Genomic DNA, 24,935 nt, shown 5'->3' on the forward strand with positions numbered 1-24,935 from the left:
GGAGGAAGAATTTTGTACAGAAATATGATCTGGCTTCATTGGCTGCGATAGGAAGCAATGGACATGGGAAAATGAGACGGAATGTTCCGGAAAAGGTACCGCTGGGGTTGGGGGTGGGGCAGGCCGTTGAAGTCTAACCACGGAGGGCCTCCAGGCCGGCCGCACAGCCTGTGCAAGGGCCCTGTGGTGCGCAGTGGGAATGGGTGTGAATGAAGAGATGCCCGCTGTCATGTCACACTGGGGCCTAGAAGTGTTGGAGTCCGTCTCGAGTTCTGTAGCTAGACCTGGGCGGTGACCGGGGTCGGAACCAAAGTGTGGAAATGGCTTGTTCACTCAGCCGTCCTTTCGTCCTTCCTTCTCTCCCTCCCTCCATCATTCACCCACCCCCTAGGAATTTAAAATCATCCTGTTCTCCTGCCTTTTGGTGCTTCCCTACAGAAGACAATGGCACCAGGAAACACGCAGTTTGTTTAAGGTTCTCACGAATTGGAGTCTGTTCTGAGTAACTGGACGCCAAGGTCCGTGTGGACCCTGCCTAGCTGCGCTCTGTGCGGGCCACCCGGATTTCCCTCGGACCTGCTCCGGGGGTAGGCGGTGTCCCTGACGGGCCCTCCAGGTGGGGGTTCCCCTGATCTGCCCAGCGTGGCTCTCTTCATGGAGCAGCAGGGGCAGGGGTGGGATTTAAGACGAACAAGCAGAGACTCGGGGGAATCCATCGGGAGCTGGTGTACCCCGGGCCACACGCCCGTGCTTCTTCTGGTGTGTCCCTGTGTCTCCCGATCGCCATCAGAGCTGGGATTCCCGCGGCTCCTGTGTCCTCGTGCTCTGCCCGGTCTTGTGACCTTCCTGCCCCCTCATTTTCAGCTCGGCCGTTTCCCTGAGCCCGACGGCGGCGTCTGTGCACAGTGTGGTCTGAGTGTCTATGTCCTTTTGGTTCGCTGCTCTTCTCGCTCTCGCCAGTCAGCCTGCCTGGGCGCCCACGCTGGGCCTGCGGCTCCCTGGACGGCCCCTGTGGGGCCTTCCGCTTCCATGAACGCCTTCCGCTGGGCCCCCCCGCTGCCGGGGCACCCCCCCGCTGGGCCTGCTGCTCCCTGGGCGCCCAAAGCTGCCCGGGGCTCCCGGCCGAGCGGCTCCCGTGGCATCTGAGCGTCACGTGGAGACCCAGGAGAAACTCAGCGGGCAGGGAGGTGGCGGGAGGGACCCTTGCGCCTGTGGGAAGAGACCCCCAGGGCCCTCACCGCATCTCCCGGCGGGGGCAAATGTGTGGTTTTCAGGTTCGTTTCTTCTCCCGCCCCCAGACCCTTCCCCGTTCATCTCCTTCATCGTCTCCCCGTCAGAAGGATCCTCTTTGGGGCCTTTTAAAAGAGAAAGCCTCGGGGCCCAGAGGCAGGGGCCAGGATTTGGCCCGCACCGAATTCCTTGATTTTCAGAAGTGAGTGCGTACCCGCACCTCGTCTCCAGCACCGTGGAGACCGGCTCTGATACAGACTCCGCAGGGCCGCTGACAGGACCGGGTGTTCCGGCCAGCAGCCTAGGGACGGACTGAAGGTGCTTCTGCGTGAGCGGTCCCTGTGGGTCCACTGACACGTGGGACTCTCCCCCAGGCTGTGAGCCGAGGTCAGCCTCCTGACTCTCCGCTCAGTGAGCGCCGGCTCGTGCGGCTCCCTCCTGGACGCACACTCCCTCCTGCGGCCACTGCAGAGCCCGCTCCGAGGACCCCGTCCTGGTCCCACCTTCCTGGGACCCTTCAGGTGACGCCAGTCCACTCGTGCTGTCCTGAACGCCTGGGCCATTTCTCTGCCCTATGCGCTGTCTGGGTCATTCTGCTTCTCTTCATGGGGGTCAGCCTGGGCTCCTGACCTTGGGAGGTCCCAGACAGTCAAGTCGCTGTGTTTCTTCTTACAAGGGGAAGCTTAATAATGCCCGTGGGCCTGCTGGCCCAGGTGAGGAGCCCCTGTCCCTCTGTGAGGGAGCAGGCAGGGAAGGAGCCTCCAGGGATGGGCCAGGGCGGCCAACACAGGCAGGGGCACCACGACCCCAGCCCGCACCCCTGCAGTTCAGAGTCACTGCTCCATCTCAACCCTCTCCGTCGACCCCTGGTGACCTACGCGTCTTCAACAAAGCGCTCCAGCAGGGACGGTCAGTCCGGCCGAGTCAGCCCAGGACAGGAAAGCCATTTGACAACAGAGTGATGGGTGGACGGAGCTGAACGAAGGTTGGGCCTACCTTGTTGAGAGAAGGGTGCTGTCCCCCAAAGCAGGGACAGAGCTCTGGGGGAAAGACAGACGTGTTTGGGGACGTCGTGTACATGGGGCTTCCAAGGGCAAACATCTGGCAGGCAGTGAGGCTGCCGGGGTGGGCTGGGTTGACCGGGGCGGCCCTCTCTAGAGAGGGGGAGTGAGGCTGTGAGGACTCTGTTTCCCTCCTGGAGACAGGAGTCCGCTTGCGGCCAGGGGTCCGGGCATCCAGCACAGCACCCGTGCTCGTAAAGAGGAGGGACAGCTCGAGACAAAGAGGGACACAAGAGGGACACAAAGTGCTGGGTGCTCTGAGGTGGGACGGCACGCCAGTCTTCGTGGGACCATCTCTCCAGTCGCAAGGACGCCTCCTCGGCCCGTGATCATCACCGAGAGCTTAGACGATGAAGCAGGAAATCAGATGAACAGAAAAGAAATTTCCAGAGGAAGGATGTTTCCTCTGGATGCTTCATGACTTCTTCCCCCCAAAGGAGAGAATTTCGGCCTGGGACCTTATTTTCTGTCAGCTCTTGAGGACAGAAATCCATGCTCCCCTGGTTTTTTGGTCTGTTGCCCTAGGGGTGTTTGGTTCTGAGCACAGGAGGCCCAGGGCGATGCGTTCCCCCACGAGCCCCGCCCGAGTCCCCCCCCCCCCCACGTGGACTGGGAAGCATTTCCAGCCGGAGGCCGGGCAGTGGGGCGCGGGGGAGCCTCAGGGCACAGCAGTCCCCGGCCGCAGCCGGGCTTCCCCTCACAGGAGGCCACCGCGGCACTTACTGTAATCGTCGACCTCGACCTTCCTGTATTCCACTTTGGGCATCTGTCGGTCACGAACGGCCTTCTGTACACGCTCGTTGGTTTCTAGATCAAACATTTCTGAGAGAAAAAGAAAAATGACACATTCAGACTCAGCGATCGCTTACTGAAGCCACGGGCTTTCCTGCGGGTCAGCCCGCGATTTCCTACGTCAGGCCCGGAGGGATGGTTGTTATTTCTTTTGTGCAGACCAGGAAACTGAGACAAGGGGGACGCCCTGTCCTCAGGTCAGGGGCTTGGGCAGATGGAGGATTCTTTCCACCGCCTCAGGGAGACCCTCCACCGCCCGTAGGCTGTCGTTCCCACGGCATCACTCACTCACATGTACAGGTCTGGGTATTTTTAAAGATTTTATTTATTTGAGAGAGAGAGAGAGAGAGAGCATAAGCAGGGAGAATCAGCAAGGAGAATCAGGTTCCCTGCTGAGCAGGGAGCCCGATACGGGGCTCGATCCCAGGACCCTGGGATCATGACCTGAGCCAAAGGCAGAGGCTTCACCGACTGAGCTCCCCAGGCGTCCCGGTCCGGGTTTGTTTCATCCCCAAACTGCTGGTTTCAGAAAACCAACATCACTTATCTGCTAGGACAGATGACTCCAAACCCAGTGGCCACAGTAACCACGGAAGGCAAGGAGGGTGCAGGCCGGAGGGTGCTCTTCGTTCAAAGTTTGCAGGAAAAGCGGATTCAGATCTCTTATCCGACTCACAGCGTGATCTGGTTTAGGGCACCCTAATCTGGACGACCCTACCAGCTGGCCCTAAAGCCATGTGGGCCGCAGGGTACAGCACTGTGGGACCGGCCCTTCGCCTCCAAATTAGCAGGAGACGGCATAGCCTGGGCTGGGTCCCCACGGGCAGGGGGCCCGGCGGTGGCTCCCCAGGAGCACGGACGCCCCTCGTCAGCCCGCTTCACCGATGTCCTGCTGCGAAGGCCCCTCCTCCTCCGTCACCATCTGCTCCTAACAAAAGCCCCCCGGGCTCCCTTCTCCTTTCTCATGCTGAGCCCACGTGGTCCACTAGGAACGGAAATCTCCAGCTCCGGCTCCTGAAATAGCTCGGAAACACTCATGAGTACCTTCCCGAGTGGACTCACACCACAAGCCGCTCCGGGAACGGGGACGCTTCCGTGACAACTCCCTTTCAGAACAACAGACCCTCAGTGACTCCATGACGGCGCCTGGAGGCCCGGTACGGCCCAGAGTCAGGAGACTTGGCCACTGAGTGGTTTTCTCTGAAGGACACGCAACCACTGGGGACCCGAAGGCCTGTCTGTGAGCGGGGCCGGCAAAGTCCTGCGGCCGCCCGTGCACAGGGATAGTTCCAGAACAGTGATGAGCAAACAGACAAAACCAAAAGTGTCTTACAAGTTGCTGGACCCGTATTTGAAAATTAAGCTTTGATGAAAAGGGGAGGGGGGAAACGGTAACGTCTGTTTTCAAATAGGGAGAGTTAAAAATAAAAAAAAACCTTAAGCCAGACCCAAACCGTGGAAGATTCTGGACATCATGTGGCAGACAAGAGACGGTGTCCTTTGTGGACAGTGGGTTCGGACACTGTATCTGCGAGGGATGTACCGGGAGGTCCAGGCAGACGACCTGAACTCTGAGACCTGGAGATGTGGCTGAGAGAGGTCATGTACCTCGCGGTCACGCACACAAGTTGGGGCAGGGGCGCTGGCCCAGGGTGGTGGGGGTGCCCCTTGGCCTGCCCCACACCCCCCTGGACTCCTTGGAGAGCCCACAGAGCACTCACTTTTGCTGAGTCTAAATGCCCTTATCCGTGGGGTGCCCGGGGGGCTCAATTTGTTGAGCGTCCGATTCTTGATTTTGGCCCAAGTCCTGATCTCAGGGAGGTGAGATCGAGCCCCACATCTGGCTCTGTGCTAGGTGGAGATTCTCTCTCTCTCCCTGCCCCTCCCTCCCTGCTGTGCTCTCTCGTTCTCTCTCTAAAATAATAAATAAGTAAATCTCATTTAGTGCCCTTTAACTGCGTTGTGGGTGGGCAGTGTCAGGAGAGAGGAGCTGGTTGGTGAGACAGGGACTATTCCTTATTGTGTGCTTGTCCCAATGGTAGGGCAGGAAGTCTAGAAGGCAGCTCTGCAGAGGGGAGGAAAATCACATTTTCCCAAGTCTCTGCTGCCACAGGACCTTGGCACAGTCACTGATCCCCATGACTAGAACTTTCTTTGCTGGCTCCCCCCTCAGGCCAAACATGACATCCACAGATAGAAGCCCAGCTTGGGTACCCCCTCTGAACACAACTGTAAGTGTTGTGGTCATTTGCCCGACTGCCTTTCCCTGACCTCCAGCACCCAAGGCCTCAGTGCTCAGTCCCATCCCAGAGACAAACCGCACGAGTTTCTAGTCACCTGAGTAGACGTGGAAATCCAATCCATACTCCAGAAATGACGTTATCTCCCCTGAAGCCGAGTCTGGGTTTCCACCCCAGTCTTTCTCCCTGTGTCCCCATGACCCCTGCTCGATGGCCCCAAGAGGGCCTCCGCTGGACAGGAAGCTGCGAGGTCCTGGGTGGGGTGGGGGGTTCCTCCTGCGTGTTCCAGGCCTCTCGAGCAGTTGGAGTTGATGCCATCGGAGGCTTCCCCCGACCCCCCGCCAACAGGACCAAAGCACACTTCATTACTCCGATGGGTAAGTGTACGGCGCTGGAAGGACTCATGACAAATGCGATTAATACCAAGTTAACGCCCGGATCAGGATGCAATTCACGGACGCTGCCCAGACCGGTGCTCCCTGCGGAGCCAGCGCTTAGGTCTCCCGGGGTCATCGGAGAGCCCGCCATCCTTCTAGGCCAAGTGTACACACGTGGGTCAAGTGGACGAGGGCAATTAGCAGGCACTAACGGGAACAAAGGTGGGCCACAGTCTCCGCTGGGGACGTCTGCTGGTGGCGAGGCCAGCCTGGACCACCGGCTTCCGAAACAGAAGAACCTACAGAGCCTCTCACGGGATATCATGCTCCTCTCGCCGTGCGCGCGTTTGGATCCGGTATTTCTGACATCACTCGGCAACCTCTAACGCCGATCCTGAAGGAGGAATTTCACACGTAGGTTGCAGTGTGGTTTTGCTCCCCACTGAGCTCAGCTTGCCTGGAGTTACGCAGAACACGCGCTCGCCGCGGGAACGGCCGTCCCACTCCCGGACCCCGGAGCTCCGGCTCCGAGCGGGGAACACGTGACATTCAAACGGAGCACAGACCCCGTGGACTCCGTCTGAATAGCTCGCCTCTGCCCGGAAATCCCACCCTTCACAGAGGCTCCAGAGCAACAGACTATTAAATTTAGTTAAATATTAGATTTCTCATTTAATGATTGCCCACACAGCTGGTTTTATCAGCAGAGAGCTGGCTGGCCCACGGGGGAGTTGAGTTAAGCCATTTTATTTGTTCCCATAATTGCATTCAAAGAAGGCAGGAGCTCAGCTGAGGAAATAAGAGAAGACTGGCGTGTTCCCGAAGGACTCTTCTTTGGACTTCACGGCCGCGGGGACCTCCTGTCGGGAGCATACAAATGGCCTCCTTAATTAAATGTGAGCCCCGTCTAGTATTTGGCGGAATTAGCTATTATCAGATCGGCAGGCGCGCGGGCCGGCTCAGAGGGGCCGCCTCCGCCGTGGCCCACGGGCTGCCCCAGACCCTGCTGCTCACCGCACTGTGGGGCCCCCACTTGGCCGCACTCGGGGAGATGGGGCCGGAATCTGCCAGAGGCCAATGGGCAGCCGACCTGCGAGGACAAAGGCAGGGGCCGCCCTTTTCTGTGTCGGTGGGAAGGACAGATGCAGGAGCGAGCGCCGCAGGTCACGCCCCGTGGTGGGGGCTCCTCGCCCCGCCGACGTGTCCGGGCCTCTAGCAGCTGGGCCGCGGCCTGGACGGCGCGTCCGGGGAGCCGAGCCGTACGGCCTCCCCACGGTAAGACCAGCCACGCAGTCACTGTGGTTTTGTGGTTCTTCTGTCCCGGCACCTAAGTGGTACAAATGCCCACGCCCCAGACGAGCGCACGTGGGTCGCAGCCATAATTACGCTCTTGGGGAAACGGCTTCTAAATAATTCAGAGTCACATCTGCGAAGATGGGCTCTGCTCGCAAGGTCAGATTTTCTGAAGGGAAAGAAGTCACGTATCCCCGGGGTGGTGCTGGGGTCAGCGGGGAGGACGGGAAAGGACAGAGAATTCTGAAACAGTCATTTCACACGGCAGAGCGGGGCTGGCGGGGCTGTGCCGACCGGCCCTGACCCGGCCGGGGCCTCTCTCCAGTGGACCAGCATCGTTCCTGAAGCTTCTGTCCTCGGGGCCCGGAGCTGCCAAGAGCACAGGCCGCACGCTTGCTGGCAGACCAGGCTTCCCACAGCCAAAAGGTGCCCAAAAGCCACCTTCCCGGGAGCCGGGGGCCCTCCTGTCACTGCCGCGTGCACGCAGCCCCACGACCCATCTCCGTCCACACAGCAGGCAGCACGGCCTTCCCGACGCATGAGGTTTAAACACAGCGAGGGACTCGGCGCTGAGGCAGACTAACGCGGGGTAGATTTGGGGGCTGTGCTCGGAGAATCTGGTTCAGACGATGACAAGGACACAACAGAACCAGAGGCTGGAACTCCGGGCGCAGGCTCTGCTGTGTGCCCTGGCCGGCAGTGTCCAGCTGTCATGTCCCAGGAAGACCCCCACCCGTCCACACTGTCTCCCTCCGGAAGGGGCAGGGGCCGGGGGCTGCCAGGGTTTGGGTCTCCTGCTCCAGACTCATTTGCACGTCCCAACACCCGCGTGAAGCCCGCACCGCCGGCTTCTGTCCACGTTCACTGACTTCGTGACCTGAAAAATCCGAACATTTGACCCCATCTTTAAAAAAAATCGGAGCGCACTGCGGTTCGCTGTTTCTCTGCCTTCCTTCCTTCCTTCTTTTCTCTCTTCTGAGAAAATTCAGATGTTTTGCTCTTGGCGCATCAGAATTCCAGGAGAAACAGTGTGTTAGCCGTTGGTTATTTCTGCAATCCGAGAGCCTCAGTGTTTCGTCTTGCGACGTGGAGCCGGGTCCTCCTCACGGGTTATCGGTGAGGAGTAGAAACTGCGTCGTGCGCCTTTCCACCGTCCCTGTGACCGCCACAGCCCTCGGGAGTGGCGTGTCGCGTCTGACCCGCGAGGCCGTGCGTCTGGCGTCTGCTGAGGACATGGGGGACGGAGGTGACGGCAGCGATCCCAGACGGAGGGAGCCTGAGGGGCGGGCACAGACTCCCCAGACCACCGTACCCGGGGCATGAGGAAGGCCCTCCAGAAGGTGCTGTGCCCGGAACAACCTGCACCTTCCAGCCTTGGAATGAAGACGTTCCGTCCTTTGTCATCTAATATCTTTTCACTCCCAAATCTCAGACCCCCAGAATGAAACGGGTTTCCCTTCTTCCCTGCGGTGAGCCCCATATGCACAGCAACCCCAGGCCCAGTGAGTTAAATAAACACCACTCGGCCCTCGTCCGTCCCACTCCTCCACACCGAGGTCACTTGTAACCTGGGAATTCCCACAGCGGAGTGGGGGAAATGAGGACTTAAAAAAAAAAAAAATCACAGGGCGCCTGGGTGGCTCAGTGGGTTGAACCTCTGCCTTCGGCTCGGTCATGATCTCAGGGTCCTGGGATCGAGCCCCGCATCTGGCTCTCTGCTCCGCGGGGAGCCTGCTTCCTCCTCTCTCTGCCTGCCTCTCTGCCTGCTTGTGATCTCTGTCTGTCAAATAAATAAATAAAATATTTAAAAAAATAAAGAAAACACAAAGATAACCCAAATCTCAAATCCCCACCAGATTAGAAGGACGACAGTCGATTTTCTCGGAGCCTCGATGAAGGCTCATGACTCCCTTCAGGTCTCGGAGACCGTGACTCCGGGTTTGATAAACACCCAGAACTCCCACCTCACTCTCGCCGGGCACTAAACAGGGGCCTCCACGGCTTCTCCTGCGTGCTTAGGTCTGTTAGGACGGTTCTGTCTTCTGTGCCCTCTGCAGACTCCGGGCTCACGAGTGCAGGTAGGGGTGGGTCCCAAGCCTCCCTCTCCCCCGTGCTGGGTCCCCTGCTGGATCCGCGCCGTGGCACCTCTCCTCCCCACTTCCCGCACCCCCCGGCTGGGCCCTGGTCCTCCTGCCGCAGTCAGGGAACCCTCCTCGGTGGGGTGGGGTCCACGCCCTCGTAGGGACCCCTCTGGCACTGGGCACTCCTGTCTGCCCTCTGGGCCTCCGGAGAGCACCTCCACAGGCAGCTCGGCTGGCTCAGGCCGAGCGATCTGAACAGAAATGGCAAGTAAGTCCGCCCTCGGTCACTCCCCTCTTGGGGACGGGCAGAGGCAGCCTGTTGTGTCCTAGACCTTCCTGGTGTGACAGTGGCTGCTGGAACCCACCGGGCTGTCCCCCTCCTTCTGGGGCCTCTCTGGCATCCCGGTGGGTCCCCGCGAGGGAATCCCGTGTGCTGGAAAGGACGCCGACCACCGCTGGGCCTCGATGCAACAAATCCCACACAACCTTCTTTTCTTTCTTCCCGCCCACGTGGCCAGAAGCGGGGGCGATGGTGATGGGCTTCCTCCGGGACAGCGACAAGGATCCCACGACCTGGGTTTCACGGGAGCACATTTCGAACCCTCGTTCTGCTGTGTCTTATGTCGAATTGTGTCCCTCAAACATGCTGACGTCCTCGCCCCAGAACCTCTGACGGTGGCCGTATTTGGAATCAGAGTCTTTGCAGCAGAAACAAGTTGGGCCGAGGCCGTGAGGGTCCTAATCCAGCATGACTGACTGGTGTCCTTTGAAGGGGACATTTGGACACAAGGCCGCACACGAGGAGGCCGTGCGACGAGGAACGGTGACCCTTGTGCTCGTCCAGGAATGCCAGCATGGTTGACAGCCGCCACCGGGAGCTGGGGGACCGCCTCCCTCACAGCCTCAGAACCCAGTCGCCCTGCCCCCATCCTGACCTTGAACCTGCGGCCTCTGGGGCTGCGACGGCACACGTTTCTGGGGGATGCGCACTCAGGTTCCGGGGCGGCGCTCCCAGCGGCTGTCAGCACCAGCCACGGGCTCCTGGTTTTACCCGAGGGGCACGGAGCCGGCAGGAGCGTTATTTCCGGCATTCTGTGCAGCCAGCAGGACGCGGGGCATGGGCACGGGGCATGGGCACGGGGCATGGGCACGGTGCAGGGCCGGGACTGGCAAGAGGAAGATGGGGAGTCGGAGGCTGTGACCCTGGCGCTCACAGGAAGCCCGCACTGGCGCAGTCACTGGGACCCCCTACGTCACCCTGCTCTGTCGTCCGGCCCCGAAGCTGCTCGAGGGTGGAAAGGACAGGAGGACACGCGTGCAGGGGCGGGGAGGGCGGGCTGTGGCAGACAGGGCGCACGCAGGGAGCAGCGCAGGCCGTCTTCTGCAGGGCAGTTCGCGACAGCAGCCGGATCCCAGGGACGCCCGAGATTCTCACGCGTGAAAAGGAGCCGTCGTGCGGGCCTGACGTCCTGACCCACGGGGATGGATGTGTGGGCCGGCCGTGGGCCCTGTGTCGGGGGCCATGGGCAGCCGGGAGCCTGTTGGCCTCCCCTCCAGCCACATGTCCGAGTGGAAATCCGACCCTGGCCCACACCTCTTCTGCTCCTGGGGGGCGGACCCCCCCACCGAAGCTCAACCACGGAGTCATTCTGTGTCCACCACGGGGGCCTGCATGCGCGTTCCTGAAAACCCTGGGCTGTGGTGAGAACCAGAGACGCGCAACGGGCAGGTCGATGAGCTCCCCCGGAGCGAGGCTCAGGCGTGGGAAAGCCAGGTTCCGCACGTGGGCGCCCAGGCTTGCGAGGACGCATGGTCGGAGAGGACACTGCATCCCCGTGCGGCCCAGATGCCGTCCGGCTCCCCGTAACTCAGCACGTCCCTGGCAGCACCCTGTCACCTTCACGGGAGGTGCCCCGATGCCCCCACGCGGGCCAATGGCAGGCTGGGGCAGAATCCTTCCGCTTCCCGTTCCATGCCCCCCGCCCCCAGAATCACCAGCAACCCTGACCCCTGAACCCCAAACAGTGAAATGCTTTTCTCAAGAACCTCTTTTCAGGGGTCCCCCCAGAATACGGACAACTACAAGCCCCAGACTCAGGGGGCTGACCGGGCGGAGGGGTAGTCACAGCCAGCCACCAACCCGGTGACAAGGGGGTCCCTTGGTTTCCCCACAGAATCGGGGGACCTCTTGGACCGAGAGCTGTCCCCGGCTGCCTGCGCTGGCGGGCACGGGGCGAATTCTTCCCAGATGCTCTCACAGTGCGGGACACCCGCGCGCACACTGCCCCATTTCATGAAGAGGATAAACAGCCCATGTCATTATGTGGGGGGCACATAAGACGAAGGCCAGCGTTCCTCGGCAGCCCACAGGAGCCCGAGGACAAGCGGGCACTGGGCCTCGCACCCCGGGCTCGCGCTCCTGGCCCCCAGCAGCCCCGGACGTGACGTGTGATCGCGGCCGGACCCGCGTGTGGCTACCGGGCACAAGGCCTCTCCAGACGCAGACGCTGCGTCACCCCTGATGTGGACGGATCCCTAACAGCCTCCTCCAACGGAGCAAGTCAGAGGGTTGAAGCGAATGGCTTTCCAAACAGCCACACCTAGTTTCCTTAAACGAGGGGGGGGAAAAGCGCCTAGAAATAGTTTTGTGTTTTTTACTATAGATTTAAAAAAAAAGGCTGTTCGTTTTGAAAGAATCATAAATTCATGGGACATTTCGAAAACACGGCCTAGCGTCCCACGGACACCGTACCCAGCCCCCCCCCAGAGTGACCCCCTCTGCAGCATGGGGCAGCGTCCGGCGAGGACACCGACCACACAGCCCATTCGGTGCGCATGAGACCACAGATTTTTAAGAAGGAAAAAACTTCATGAAATATCAGGACATTTTCTATGTACTTTGTTTGTTTGTGTGTTTGTTCCCAGGGTAGAATTCAGTCATTCTTCAGTAGCAAGTAACGCCCAGTGCTCGTTCCATCACGGGCCCCCCTCGATGCCCCTCCCCAGCGACCCCCTCCCCCGCCCCTTCCCCCCAGCAGCCCGCAGCTTGTTTCCTGGAGCGAACAGCCTCTCACGGTGTGTCCCTCTCTGCTTTCATCTCATTTTATCCTTCCCTCCCTTCCCCTGTGATCCTGTCTTGTTTCTTCAAGTCCACATGTCAGGGCGATTGTACGATCGTTGTCTTTCTCAGATGGACGTATTTCACGTCGCACAACACCCTCCAGTTCCATCCACGTCGTTGCAGATGGCAAGGTGTCTTTCTTTCTGATGGCGGGTACTCAGCTGTATAAACACACACACACTCTCTCTATAATTCTTACACTTTAACAAGTCCTCTAAGTGAGTAGGACACGTTCTCTTCAGACGAAAAGATGTTCCAGTTGAGGCTTTTTGAAATATTTCCATGTTTCAAAGTGAAAAATCATTGCGAAAGAGATTCGAGCATGAACACTTTTTAAAAAACAGCTGTCATGCCCGGCTGTGTCTGTCGACCCCACAGAGGCCTGCCTTGAGGTGGGCGTCCGGCCCAACCCCTCGGGCAGCCTCCCCAGGACTCTCCAAGCCCCCGTGCCCACCAGAGTGGGCAGCCTGTGGCTGGGTGGGGTGTAGCCCTGATAATCGGGTCACACCCCGACCCTATGGGGCACATGGCCCAGACCCCTGACCTCACAGGCTCCCAGAAGGCTCACCAGTGGTGCTGGAGACGAGGCCCATGGCCGGGCACTGCGGTGCCCAGAACACTGCACCTCTGAGAGGACAACAGGCAGCCAGCGCCCCCCATTCTGCCCCCCTGATGGCCACGCAAGTGTTCTAAGTGGGTCTCGTATCCATCCGACAGCCCTTTTCTGGACTTTTTTTGCATTTTCAGTGATTTAAAAAATCTATTTCTGGTTTCTCTTTTACTTTTGAGTCTCCAGTAATTACTGGACTACGGTCATCATTTGGGATTCTTCTCTAAATACTCTCTTTAAATCAATCTGTTTTATCTACTTTGGAACACTTCTGCCACTTTCTCCCAGCGTCTAAATAGAAAACGGGAGGGGCACCTGGGTGGCTCAATGGGTTAAAGCATCTGCCTTTGGCTCAGGGCATGATCCCAGGGTCCTAGGATGGAGCCCCGCATCGGGCTCTCTGCTCCGCAGGGAGCCTACTTCCTCCTCTCTCTCTGCCTGCCTCTCTGCCTACCTGTGATCTCTCTCTGTCCAATAAATAAATAAAATCTTTTTTTAAAATGTGCTTCCGGGCACCTGGGTGGCTCAGTGGTTTAAGCCTCTGCCTTTGGCTCAGGTCATGATCTCAGGGTCCTGGGATCGAGGCCCGCATCGGGCGCTCTGTTCAGCAGGGAGCCTGCTTCCCTTCCTCTCTCTCTGCCTGCTTCTCTGCCTACTTGTGATCTCTCTCTCTGTCCAATAAATAAATAAAATCTTTAAAAAATTTTTTTAAAAATAGAACATGGGAGACTCCGCCTTCCACCCTCCCTCACCGCTGCATGCCAGCTGCGCTCGACGCCTGACCCCGGGGCCGGAATCAGAGTCACGGACACCCGGCTGCCTTGATATTCAAGGGGAGGGCAGAGTGACCGCTGCCTTCGGAGCCTGAGGTCTGACTTTCCGCTAGAAGGCAGAGCAGGGTCCTGCCGGGCCGGTGGTACCACCGTGGGAAGGAGTCGGGGGTCGGGAGGAAGGAGGCAGTGGGGTTCCTTGCGGACAGGGTTGAGGAAGACCAGGAAAGAGGTGCGAGGGCATGTTCTCTTCACTCCCAGCTTTACGGGGGTCTGCCTGGGATGGGATGCGCCTGAATTACACGAGTACTAAACTCAAGGGTGTGCGTGTCAACTTGCCTGGGGTCCCTTCAAGCAAAAATGTGCTGGGAGGCCCCCCAGGGAAGGCCCCTTGTGCCGTGAAGGTGTCCCCCACCCACAAGGGCAGACGAAGCTCCAAGTGCCCTTGGAGCCTTGACCCCCGTGGAGGCCCAGACTGCAGAGCTTGGGGTGTGGACGGGGCCATGCACGGCTGCAGGGGCCTCCAGGCCTCAGCTCATCTTTTGGCTTCGTGGCTCTGACCAACTGACCAACACTGGCCATTGTGGGGGTCGCTTTGAACTGCTAGGACGCGCCATCTGTGTCTCCAAATAGGAGCACGCGCCTGGATTCTGCCCCACAACTCGGGCTTCCTTTCTCCCACGGCGCAGGAAGATTCCAGAAAAGAGCAAAAGGCACTTACTTCTCTTATCGGTCGTGTTGTGCACTGTCACCGTGGGGACTCCAGGCCCTGAGTGGGTAGAGAGAAGCCGGAGAAGAAACAGAAAGAAGGCCGTTAGTTCCTCTGAAACACAGGAGCATCCAGCCTCCCTTCCCGCTTGCACACGCGTGTGCCCAGGACCCTGCCTGCCTAACTTCGTGCCCTTAGTATCCCAACGGACCCGATTCAAACTCCTATATTCACACTTCAGAAATACCCAAACAGCATCTCGGGGTTCACTTCCCCCTCGCTCCATGGTCCCTGTGCTGACGCCAATCCCAGGCGGGGCCGCATGTCCGAGGGAGGGACACTCCAGGGGCGTCCTGGACAGGTTCCTCCCAGAGAGGTCGGCCTCTCTGCTGGCCTCTTGGGATGCTTCGCAAACACTGACCAGCCAGCAGGGTTCTTGTGCGGAGGTCTGGCCGTGTGTCCACCCCTGCCTTATGTCGGCTTCCCGACTCCGAGGCCGTGGGGGAGACTGGAGGGGTGAGGGAAGGGCGGGCTCCAGGCAAAGGGGGCTCCGTGGCTTCGGGCCGTGGTCAAACGTCCTTAGTCTCTTGAGCAAGGAGAGCATCCAGGAAGCAAAAGGGACTTTCCAAATTATTTTCTGGACCACTGTGAACGTATGCTAGAGGCAGGCGATCGTTCCGACCTCCGCTCTACTCCCTTCGCGAGTTCACTCCGTTCCATCCGGCCAGGCCTGGCCAGGTTCTGCAGGGACACCCATCGCTCCCTCTGCCCCAGACCCTGGCAGGCTTGCTCGTTTCCTTCAGTCAAGTCTCTGCTGACGCCTTCTCCACCTGCCTGACGGGAGCCTCCTCGACCACGCCACCAGTCCCTACCAGTCCCTGCTTCCTCCCCCTTTGGAGAGCTCCCTTTCCCGTTCCGGGACACCACCGGGACCTTAGCACAGGGGTTTTCTGTGTTTGCTCACTGTCCTTGTCTTCAGCGGCACCAGGTGTAAGACCGAGAAGTGCTGTCTTTCCCACCGCCGCTCCTGCTAGTGTCCGGAATACAGCTGGTGATCACATATCCGTGCAGTGTGTGCTGAGCGGTGGCCACGGAGCCTCTGGGAGGAGCAGGGGATGCCTGCCCCTTGGCCCTGGGGGACTGGGGATGGTGGAGGCAGAGAGAGAACACGGGACGCAGGAAGGCAGAGGGAGGAAGGTCCATGGCAGGGGCACCGTGGCCAGGGGGCTGCTGGCTGGGGACTCGGGGACACTCTGAGCTCATGGCCACGTCTGAGCTGGAGGACACGTACTGTCTGGGGAGAGGGCTGGCTGGTGCTGAACTTCGCTGGGCTCATTGTAACTTCACGCCTGCTTCCCTGGGGCTGCCTGACCAGTGGCTCCGTTGAGAGCCAGGGACCTGCCTAGGATCCTACTATTCTGAGGGCTTAGCGACCCCACTGCAGTGGCTACCAAGTGGAGGTCCCAATCCGGGGCGCAAAGAACATGGGCCACGGAGGAGCCATCGAATGGGGCTGGTCCGGCCAGGCCCTGGCTAAGCTGAGAGACAGACTGTGGGTCGCACCAGCCGTGGACCTCAGAGCCTGTCCACAGCCCAGGGACTGGACCCGGACCCTGCCCCGTGTACATCCGAAGTCCGGGGGGCCCGGGGCCTTATCTCCCGCCACCGCATGCCCCCTTTCCCCATTCACCCACTAGATAGGATTGCCCAAAGGAAACGCAGCGTATCTGGTTACGTGTGAATTTCAGATAAACAATACGGTGTTTTGTTTTGTTTTAGTATGAACGTGTCCCATGCAGTATTTGGGACTTACCACCAAAAAAAAAAAAAAAAAGTTGTTTACCTGGAATTAAATGTAATGGGGTGGCCTGCATTTTTATTGGCTAAATCTGACGCTATCTCCCCAGGGGGCGGGCAGCACGGACCCGAGAGTCCAGGTGTTTAAATCTGAAGAGACAGCACTTAGGGCAAGGGATTGAGATGCCGGCTGCGCATGTAAATTATTGAATCAAACTAAGTTTCCTGGCTGGAAGATCCGTCCTTCCCCGCGGGGAGCTCATGCGGAAGGACAGACCACTTACTGAGAAATGAAGAAACTACATCTATTTTCTCTGTGCATTTCAGGGCGAGTAAATTTGCAAACAGAGCGTATCCTACACTTTTATTAATAATGTAAACAATTATTATTTATTTAGCTCCCACTATGTAAAGGCGCTCTGCGGGAGGCGGACCCTGAATAATTCATCATCCTCACGGCAGCCCTACAAAGTAGCTTCTAACTGTATTTTTACAGACGAGAAAACACAGGTTCTGAGACTGTGAAGCCTTTCATCTCCTCCATACAGTCAGAAACTCAGCCCTCCTCAATTTTTTTTTTTTTTTGCATTTCATTTTATTTTATTCCTTTTCAGGGTTCCAAATTCATGAACGTGATATCGGTTTCTTAAAGGAATGCAAACCCTAAAGAAAGGAGTGACGGGGCAACACCCTGCTGACCTCGCTTCCCAGAAGTGACCTGAGTCCTGTGAAGTCCAAAGACGCTTCTGCATGGTCACACGCACACGAGAACAGATGCACTAAACAGAGTCAAATAACATAGAAACCCTGACAGGTGAGCTGGCAGCTTGATCAAATCTTAAGTTTGCATCCTCTTGCCTTAGTTTTATTTGTTGTTTTTTTTTTTTAGTGAAGCATCGAACACAGACTTGAGGGCGGTCTGCTCCCCTCCCAGGGACGACTGTTCCTTGAGACCCCTGCACACTCAGAAGGTCTTTGTGGCTCGTGGTGGTGTTCATAGCCCTAGCTCAGGTCCCACAGTGGAACCCAGAGCTGGAGGGCAAGGCTACACGGTGGGAGCTCGCGTTTGCCGCACGAGTCAGCACGGCTCTGCGACCTGAGCCCCGCCGGGCAGCTGGAGGGCTGGACTGCCTCGTACACGTCCCTGCACACGCACACGAGGAGGCTCGCCCTAGACCGTTCTGGGCGGCAACCGTGGCCCGGCCCCCGTGAGCGGGGTGGGGGCTTACATGCAGGGTATTCGCACAGACAAGATGAGAGGGCACCCGAGTGAGCAATCACACACCTACCGACATGGAAAAAATGGGAAACACACTGCTGCCTGAAAATGCAACGTGCAGAACGGCCGATGCTGTGATGTGCAATTACGGAAAGAGTTTTTAAAAGCTGTGAAACCATGTCTTTTCTCTTTTTAAAAAAATGATTTTATTTGACAGACAGAGATCACAAGTAGGCGGAGAGGCAAGTAGGCGGAGAGGCAGAGAGGGGGAAGCAGGCTCCCCACTGAGCAGAGAGCCCAATGCGGGACTTGATCCCAGGACCCAGAGATCATGACCTGAGCCAAAGGCAGAGCCTTAACCCACTGAGCCACCCGGGCGCCCCTGGAAACCATTTCTAACAGATGTATAATATGCCCCTGTATGGCCAAATGGTCATTTCTTTGGTGCCTTCCCTCCTGATGGAAATGGAGGCTGTTACCTTCTGTTTTTTGTTACTGTAAACTGTGTTGCGGGAAACCCTCATACTCCTTGCACCCGTAGCGAAAACTGTCTGCCAGGTGAGTGAGTTACCAGCGAGGCAACACTGTGTTGGAAGTTCTTACGGTCAGCTTTCACCTGATGAGCTGCAGGTTTCAAACACAAAACCCCTGCACTCAGTGCTCACGAACCGTGGAAGTTTATTTCTCCCTGATGTTACGTCCTGGTAAACGCGTCCGGGGTAGTCCTGCTCAGTCTACGCCTACGCGGCGTCTTTGCTCCGGGACTCAGGCTGGAGGGCCAGGCCTCGTCTGGGACATGCTGGCTCAGCCCAGCACGTGAGGGAGACATACGGGGGCTCCTGCGACATCTGGGCATGTCGGTCACACTGGCTCTCATGCCTTTGGCCAATGAATGGGAGGGGCTCTCCTTCTGGGGAGCTGGGGGTCGCGTGGTGGCGGGGAGGGTGTCCGGGGATGGGCGTATGCACGAGACACTGGGGACCGCGGCCCACCACCCCCAGCAGCTTTCTAACCTACAGTGTATGGGGGGGGTCTATTGCACCTGAAAAATGTTTGTTTTTTCCACTCCGACAGGAAGATACTGTATCTGGGTATTTCTTGAATTAGATTTGTCAAATTTTGTGTGAAGTGGGATATCTTTTCATGCTAATTTCACATCTGCGTTGTGTGCATGTGGTGTGACTGTGGAGTGTGAGTGTGTGTGGGTGTGATGGTGTGTGACTGTGGATGTAACTCTGTGATGGAGTGTGACTGTGGAATGTGACTGTGTGTGGGGGGGGTGTGACTGTGTGTGGGGGGGTGTGATGGTGTGACTGTGTGTGTGGGTGTGATGGTGTGTGACTGTGGATGTAACTCTGTGTGGAGTGTGACTGTGGAATGTGACTGTGTGTGTGTGGGTGTGATGGTGTGTGTGTGTGACTGTGTGTGTGGGTGTGATGGAGTGTGACTGTGGAATGTGACTGTGTGTGTGGGGGGGTGTGATGGTGTGTGATGGTGTGTGATTGTGGGTGTGGGTGTGGGTGTGATGGTGTGACTGTGGGTGTGACTGTGTGCTGTGACCCTCCGCCGGCTGCAGTCACACTGTTGCTTGTCCCCGCGCTGTTTAAGAATTTAGCTCTGACGGCTGTCGCAGGTGCTTCTCCTGTGCTCTTTCTAATTGTCACTCCGAAAAGTTACCACCAAAGGTAGCAACTGTCACACTGAATTGTAAGTTTGAAAATGCAACTGCTCTTGGGCGTCTGGGGGGCTCAGTCGGTGAAGCGTCTGGTTTCGGCTCCGGTCATGATGCCGGGGTCCTGGGATCGAGGCCCGCATCGGGCTCCCTGCTCGGCGGGGGCCTGCTTCTCCTCTGCGCCTCCCCTGTTCCCTCTCACGCTCTCTCTCAAATAAATAAATAAAATAAAATGCAACTGCTCCTACCACGCTCCCACCACACCCGCGGCAAACAGCAGACGGACAGACGCACATACACTCCCTCTGAAACCCTTGGGCGGCAGTCTGTGTCCACCCAGGGCCTGTCTGGAATCTGGGAGTCAGCGCGGTACACGAGATGTTTGCTAATGGATTCTTGGTAATGAACAGAACCTTGGCCATGACCTATCAGGGCAGAAAATCTGAATCAGGCTAAGGAAGGATCTCTTGAGAGCATCCTGTGTCCCTACGTTTCATCATGCAGGTTCTCGTTCCCTGCGGACACTTGGCCATCGCCCGCCCCACTGTTTCTCCTGGTGCCAAGGGCAGCTGTCTCCGTCTGCGGGTCTGAACTGTGTTCCTTCCCCCGAGAGCCTCATCGCAGCCGTGCCGCCATCACCGTATCTTACAGAATATTCTACAGAGCAGCCAAGTGGACACGAAACAGACGAGAATTACACTTAAAGAGGACACAAAAGTTAAAAAGCGGCCCCTGTGTTTAATTTAAACCTATTGATTCTAACTGAATCCCATCCAACCTTCCAGATCCCGTCCGAAGGTCAGCTCCTCCTCTGGGAGCCCATGCCCCTGGGCCGGCGGCCAGCTGGGACCCAGGAGCCTCTTCTCTTTCTCCAGCTGCCTGCATGCTGGCTCCCGTGGCCGGGTGGTCTAGAAACACAGCCCGAGGTGGGTTTTAAGGTTACCCAAATGGTGGGGTGCCTGGGTGCTCCGTGGGTTAAAGCCTCTGCCTTCGGCTCAGGTCATGATCCCGGTGTCGTGGGATCGAGACCCTCATCGGGCTCTCTGCTCAGCAGGGAGCCTGCTCCCCCCTCTCTCTGCCTACTTGTGATTTCTCTCTGTCAAATAAATAAATAAAATCTTTTTTTAGAAGATTTTATTTATTTGACAAAGATCACAAGTAGACAGAGAAGCAGGCAGAGAGAGGAGGAAGCAGGCTCCCTGCTGAGCAGAGAGCCCGATGCGGGGCTCGATCCCAGGACCTTGAGATCATGACCTGAGCCGAAGGCAGAGGCTTTAACCCACTGAGCCACCCAGGCACCCTAAACAAATAAAATCTTAAAAAAAAAAAGATTATCAAATGTTTTTCAGGTTTCTCTGATGACAAGGCTCCTGAAAATTGGGGAGGATGTAGGAAAGCACCTAAATTACAAAGAATTTTCTCCTAAGAGATAGAGAACTGCAGGAGATGCTTGAGTTGGAATATTTAAACCTCATGACACTTTGATCAGTCCGGGCTTGGGGTTCGCCTCAGACGTCTCTAAGAAACGAAGGGACGTGCCAAACACAGGAGCACATACGCAGCATTCTGCGGGAGCCTGCGAGTGAAGGGGGGACCCCTGAGCCCGTTTTAAACAAGAACGCTTTTACTAACGAGCCCTTGGAGGGGCTTCACTGAGATTTAAGCTGGTTTTCTTTCCTTTTCTTCCACAAAAATCTAACGCACACCCAGCAGCTCACGTACAAAGCGGAGCTGCTCTGTACCGTAGGAAGCTCGTTGCTATTCCGTGTCTGCAAGGCACCGCCGCTCTGCCATCGCGCACAGAGCGTTGTCTCGGAAATCCAGAAAGCCTGGCTCTCTGCTCCGCGGGCCGCAGACCTTGCAGGACTCTGATCCGCGGCTGCTCTTCTGACGGCTCCTGCTCCTGCTTTCTTTCTCCTCTGCCTGTCGCTCCCGTCAACAAACGTACACAGAGACGCCGCTGATGCGCCAGGCCCACTGCCAGGTCCCGGGGACGCAGCCAGAACAGACAAAGTCCTCGCTGTCGGGGCCTCGGGTCCAGCAGGGAAGAGGGACGTGCACAGACGCAGGCTTCGATGCCACACGGCGAGCGCGGCGGGCAGAGGCGTGGGCTGGGAAGTCAGCAAACTGACTCCCCCGATGGCGAACGTGGCCAGATCTGCCCTGGCGGTCGCGCTGCCCCTGTTACTTGGTGGTTCCAGCTCCGCAACTTTCCCTCTCTGGTCCCCGTGCAGAATACGAGGGTGTCAAGGTCTGCTCTGGGGGGGGGGGGCTACTGGCACGCCGGGGGTCCGTCTCTCTGCCCGGCGCCGTGCTGGGTGCCGGAGGGACCCTGCCTCAGCCTCCCAGCGCGCCGGGAGATCGGCGCACCCCATTCTGGAGATGGGAACGTACCCCGGAGCCTCCCTCTGAAATGCAGACGGGGACACGCGGCAGAGGGGCAGTGAGACCTGCCCGAGAAGGGGCGTCCGTCTGCAGCCTGACGCGGAAGCCGAGGGCAAAGGGAGTGAGGATCCCTCCCCCGCTCCTCCTGGCGTGTGGCCCGTCGGGGCTCATCCAGGACCTCAGACAAGCTTCTGAAACCGCACCGTTAAGTTTCACCCTGACCTCCTCTCCGCATGGAGGTGTCACATCAACATCCAGTTCCGTACGTGCGTGTCCGTTGCCTCACGCTCACGCTCGCCCACGCTCACGCTCTCCTCCACGCATGCCGCGAACGCGTCTGCACCGACACCACGCAGAGCGTGAAAACTCTGGCTGGGACTCTCCGTGTCCTGTCCCGACATGTCTGAAGTCGCTGGCGGGGCAGCCTGTCTCACGGCCGGTGGACCCTCGGAGGGCGCACAGCGAGCACGGGAGTCGGAGCCGGGCCGGAACCGCGCTCGCGGCGGAGAAAGTGCCTGCGCGCAGCCTTGGCTTCCAAAGACACGGCCGGGGCAAAACCAACGTGGGGGCTTCTCACAAACCCTGCTGAGAGCCGGAGGCCATTCGACTCAAGTTAGATCCCTGACTTCCACACGAACGTGGTTCCTGAGGGGACAGAAGTGAGGGGAAGCGCGTGGATTCACGACCAACGCGGACGGTAGTTTTGAACCTTCAAGTCCCTGCCGCCGGGGGCTGGGCGTTCAGATCACAAAAGGAAAAGATCCGAATTACACAACAGCCTTGCAAAACAGAAAATCACCGTTTCTGCGTTTCTGGCTTTCGGCGCCATTCACGTCAGAATGTGAATTTACGCCTGCTTGAGCGGATGGGGGGAGACGGACGATTACAGATAGAAATGAAGTAATTAAGGACACAAAACCGGAAAAAGAGTCATCAGAATAAACGACAACAACAAAATTCACAGCAGCCGTGCTCGCCCTCAGCCCTCTCCTCCCCCTCCTCCTCGGGGGACGTTTGTGGGACAGACCGTTGCACGCAGGCAAAACCCACAGCGTGCACACAGTGGTGTGCGTGTGCACTCAGGAGCACTGAGTGAGGGTCTCTGCCGCTGGCGGGGCGGGCGGGAGGACGGCTCCGGCCTCGTGAGTCTAGGGACCCTGGATGAGACCTCACTTCCACGCGGCAGCCTAAGGGGCACCACTCAGCGGGGTTCACAGACGTCAGTGTGCGGTTCTACGCGCTCACCAATGGTGAGAAATGTCACGTTAACTTTGTACAGTTGCGCTTAACCTCTTGCTCTAGGAACCGAGTGACGCTCGGGGCTGGCGCCAAGGGCTCGAAATTTGGCGAGTGTCTGGGGGCTGTTGACTCATAAAGCTTTAGGTTTCAGGAATTACCTGCACTGAAGACACAGCGTCCCACCCCGTGGGCGTCAGCCGGGGCGAAGGCTGGCGAGGTTCGGCATAATTCACAGAATCCACAGTGCGAAGGAAGGAGCTCAGCTTTGTCTGTTTGCCACATCAGGCAAACTACGGGAGAAACGACGCAACGTACAGCGGCTGTCGCATGTGTGCCGGGCACGGTTGCGTCCGGATCCCCACCACGGCTCCGGGTACCGCCGTGTCCCTCCCTGATGCCAACACTCGTCATCTGTGATTCCAGAAGTGCTGTGGTGAGTTTCAGCCGGAGCTCAGATCACGTTATTTTATTTAATTTTATTTTTTAAAGATTTTTATTTATTTGTTTGAGAGAGTGAGCAAGCATGCGTGCATGAGCGGGGAGGAGCGGCGGAGAGAGGGAGAAGCAGACCCCCCACGGAGCAGGGAGCCCGATGCGGGGCTCGATCCCAAGACTCCAGGATCATGACCTGAGCCAAAGGCAGATGTTCAACCGACTGAGCCCCCAGGCGCCCCTCAGATCGCGTTCTAATCTGAGCGCCCACGGTATACTCATGCCCAATCTCTTCTTGCCTACTTGGCACTTAGGAAACTCGTACAGGCAGCTTTGTAGCCCACACAGGACAGGCGCAGTGTCTCATCCACAGTGAGCGGCCAGCGGCTCTGCTGGTTAAATGGCAGATACAGAAGCCGTCGACGGGACGCGTCCCTTGGGGACCTGCGAAGTTGGGTGGAGGAAGTGCCGTGGCCGTGCCACGTTCTCTGGATAACCTCACGGTTGCCGGTTGTTCGAAAGACCAGCTTTGGCTTCTAGAAAGTGCCAAAGATAATCTAGAGCTAAACTCTGTCACGAAGGTATTGCAAGCTTGTCGACGGTCAGCAGCCGAGCCTCCCAGCAAGGCCAGGGCCGTAGATTTCTTACGCGCTTGTCACAGCAAGACCATATTCCTGGGGGCGTTCGAGAGGCTTCCAGGCGGGGTCCTCTCATCAGAACACGTTCACGATTATTCAGTATCTGTGGCAGGCCGGCGTCTTGCCTAGAAGTACCTCCAGATTGTCCTCGTAAGTAAGGCAAACACACCGCCCTCGCTGCTGCTCACGGGCTCTCGTTAGAGCCGATCTTCACCTCCTTCAAGTGGACGCTTCTTAGAACTTAACCTTTTTGCCCCCGCGTTCATCTAATCTGCGAGATGAGGCCACAGAACGGGGGCAGAGCTTTTCAAGGGAAGCCCCTGGAGCCTCTGAGGGCTGCTCCTTCTATGCTCGTGTCCCACTGAGTTTCCTTTTGAAGAAGGGGCTCCGCGGCTTACAGCACATTGTGAGAGGCTGGGGTTCGTGGATCTTTCAAGGTCCTTCTGCCACGCCGTTCTGTTTCTGCAAGTGCTCCCGACGCCCTCCAGCCAGGAGCCCTCAGTGCTCTGAATCATTTCATGACTGATTTACTGCGTTTGTCTCACCTCCTCCTCCTCCAATTCTTGTCTTCACGAACGCGTACCATCTCGGGAAACTAAACCCCCAGCCCCGGGGCGCAGGGACGGGGGAGCTCGGCACACTGAGCTCCCAGTTAACGGAGCCCTGACTAAACGCTTTTCAAAATAAATGAACAACTTTATAAGAAGCATAAGACTTCTTGGGGACCTTGTGCGAATGTGAATATTCGGGTCTTTCTCTGCTTCGGGATGGAAACAGTGGGAGAAGAAGTGAGAAAAACCCACACAGTTGCTGGCACCTGGGTAAGCGTGGTTCTAGAAAACCTCACCAGCACCGGGAGAGAAGGGAAAGAGCAGTGATACTCGTGCAGAAAGAGAGGAAATTTGTGCACGTGTGTGGATGTGTGGATGCACGTGTGAGTGTGTGCACCTGTGTGTATGCAAGTGTGTCCATGTGTGTGTGAACAGGTGTGTGCGCCTGCAGACAGGCACGTGTGCGCGCGTGCACACCCGCATGTATGAACACATGTGTGTATTGTGCACACCAGCACACATGCACGCGTACTTGTGTGCACCTGCGCGTGTGCATGTATGTGTGAGTGTGCGCGCCGCATGCACGGACGTTTACGTGTGAACGTGTGACCCGTGCGTGTGTGCATGTATGTGAGTGTGCGCACCGCATGCACGGACGTTTACGTGTGACCGTGTGACCCGTGCGTGTGTGCATGTATGTGCGCACCGGTGCGCATGC

The 24,935-nt window shown here is 57.9% G+C and overlaps 1 protein-coding gene across 4 annotated transcripts in view; it reads right to left on the bottom strand.

Moving 5' to 3' along the window:
- Positions 1 to 24,935, bottom strand: part of DPP6 (dipeptidyl peptidase like 6) — an 864,911-nt gene that overhangs the window by 18,251 nt on the left and 821,725 nt on the right. For all 4 annotated transcript variants that reach the window (XM_046020968.1, XM_046020970.1, XM_046020967.1 and 1 more), the window contains exons 17-18: positions 14,297 to 14,344; positions 3,015 to 3,113 (exon numbers count right to left, since the gene is read on the bottom strand). In XM_046020968.1, the coding sequence (XP_045876924.1) occupies positions 3,015 to 3,113; positions 14,297 to 14,344 (147 nt within the window). The remainder of the gene's footprint in view (positions 1 to 3,014; positions 3,114 to 14,296; positions 14,345 to 24,935) is intronic.

The sequence above is a fragment of the Meles meles genome, chromosome 10 (assembly GCF_922984935.1).
Source record: "Meles meles chromosome 10, mMelMel3.1 paternal haplotype, whole genome shotgun sequence".
NCBI lineage: Eukaryota > Metazoa > Chordata > Mammalia > Carnivora > Mustelidae > Meles > Meles meles.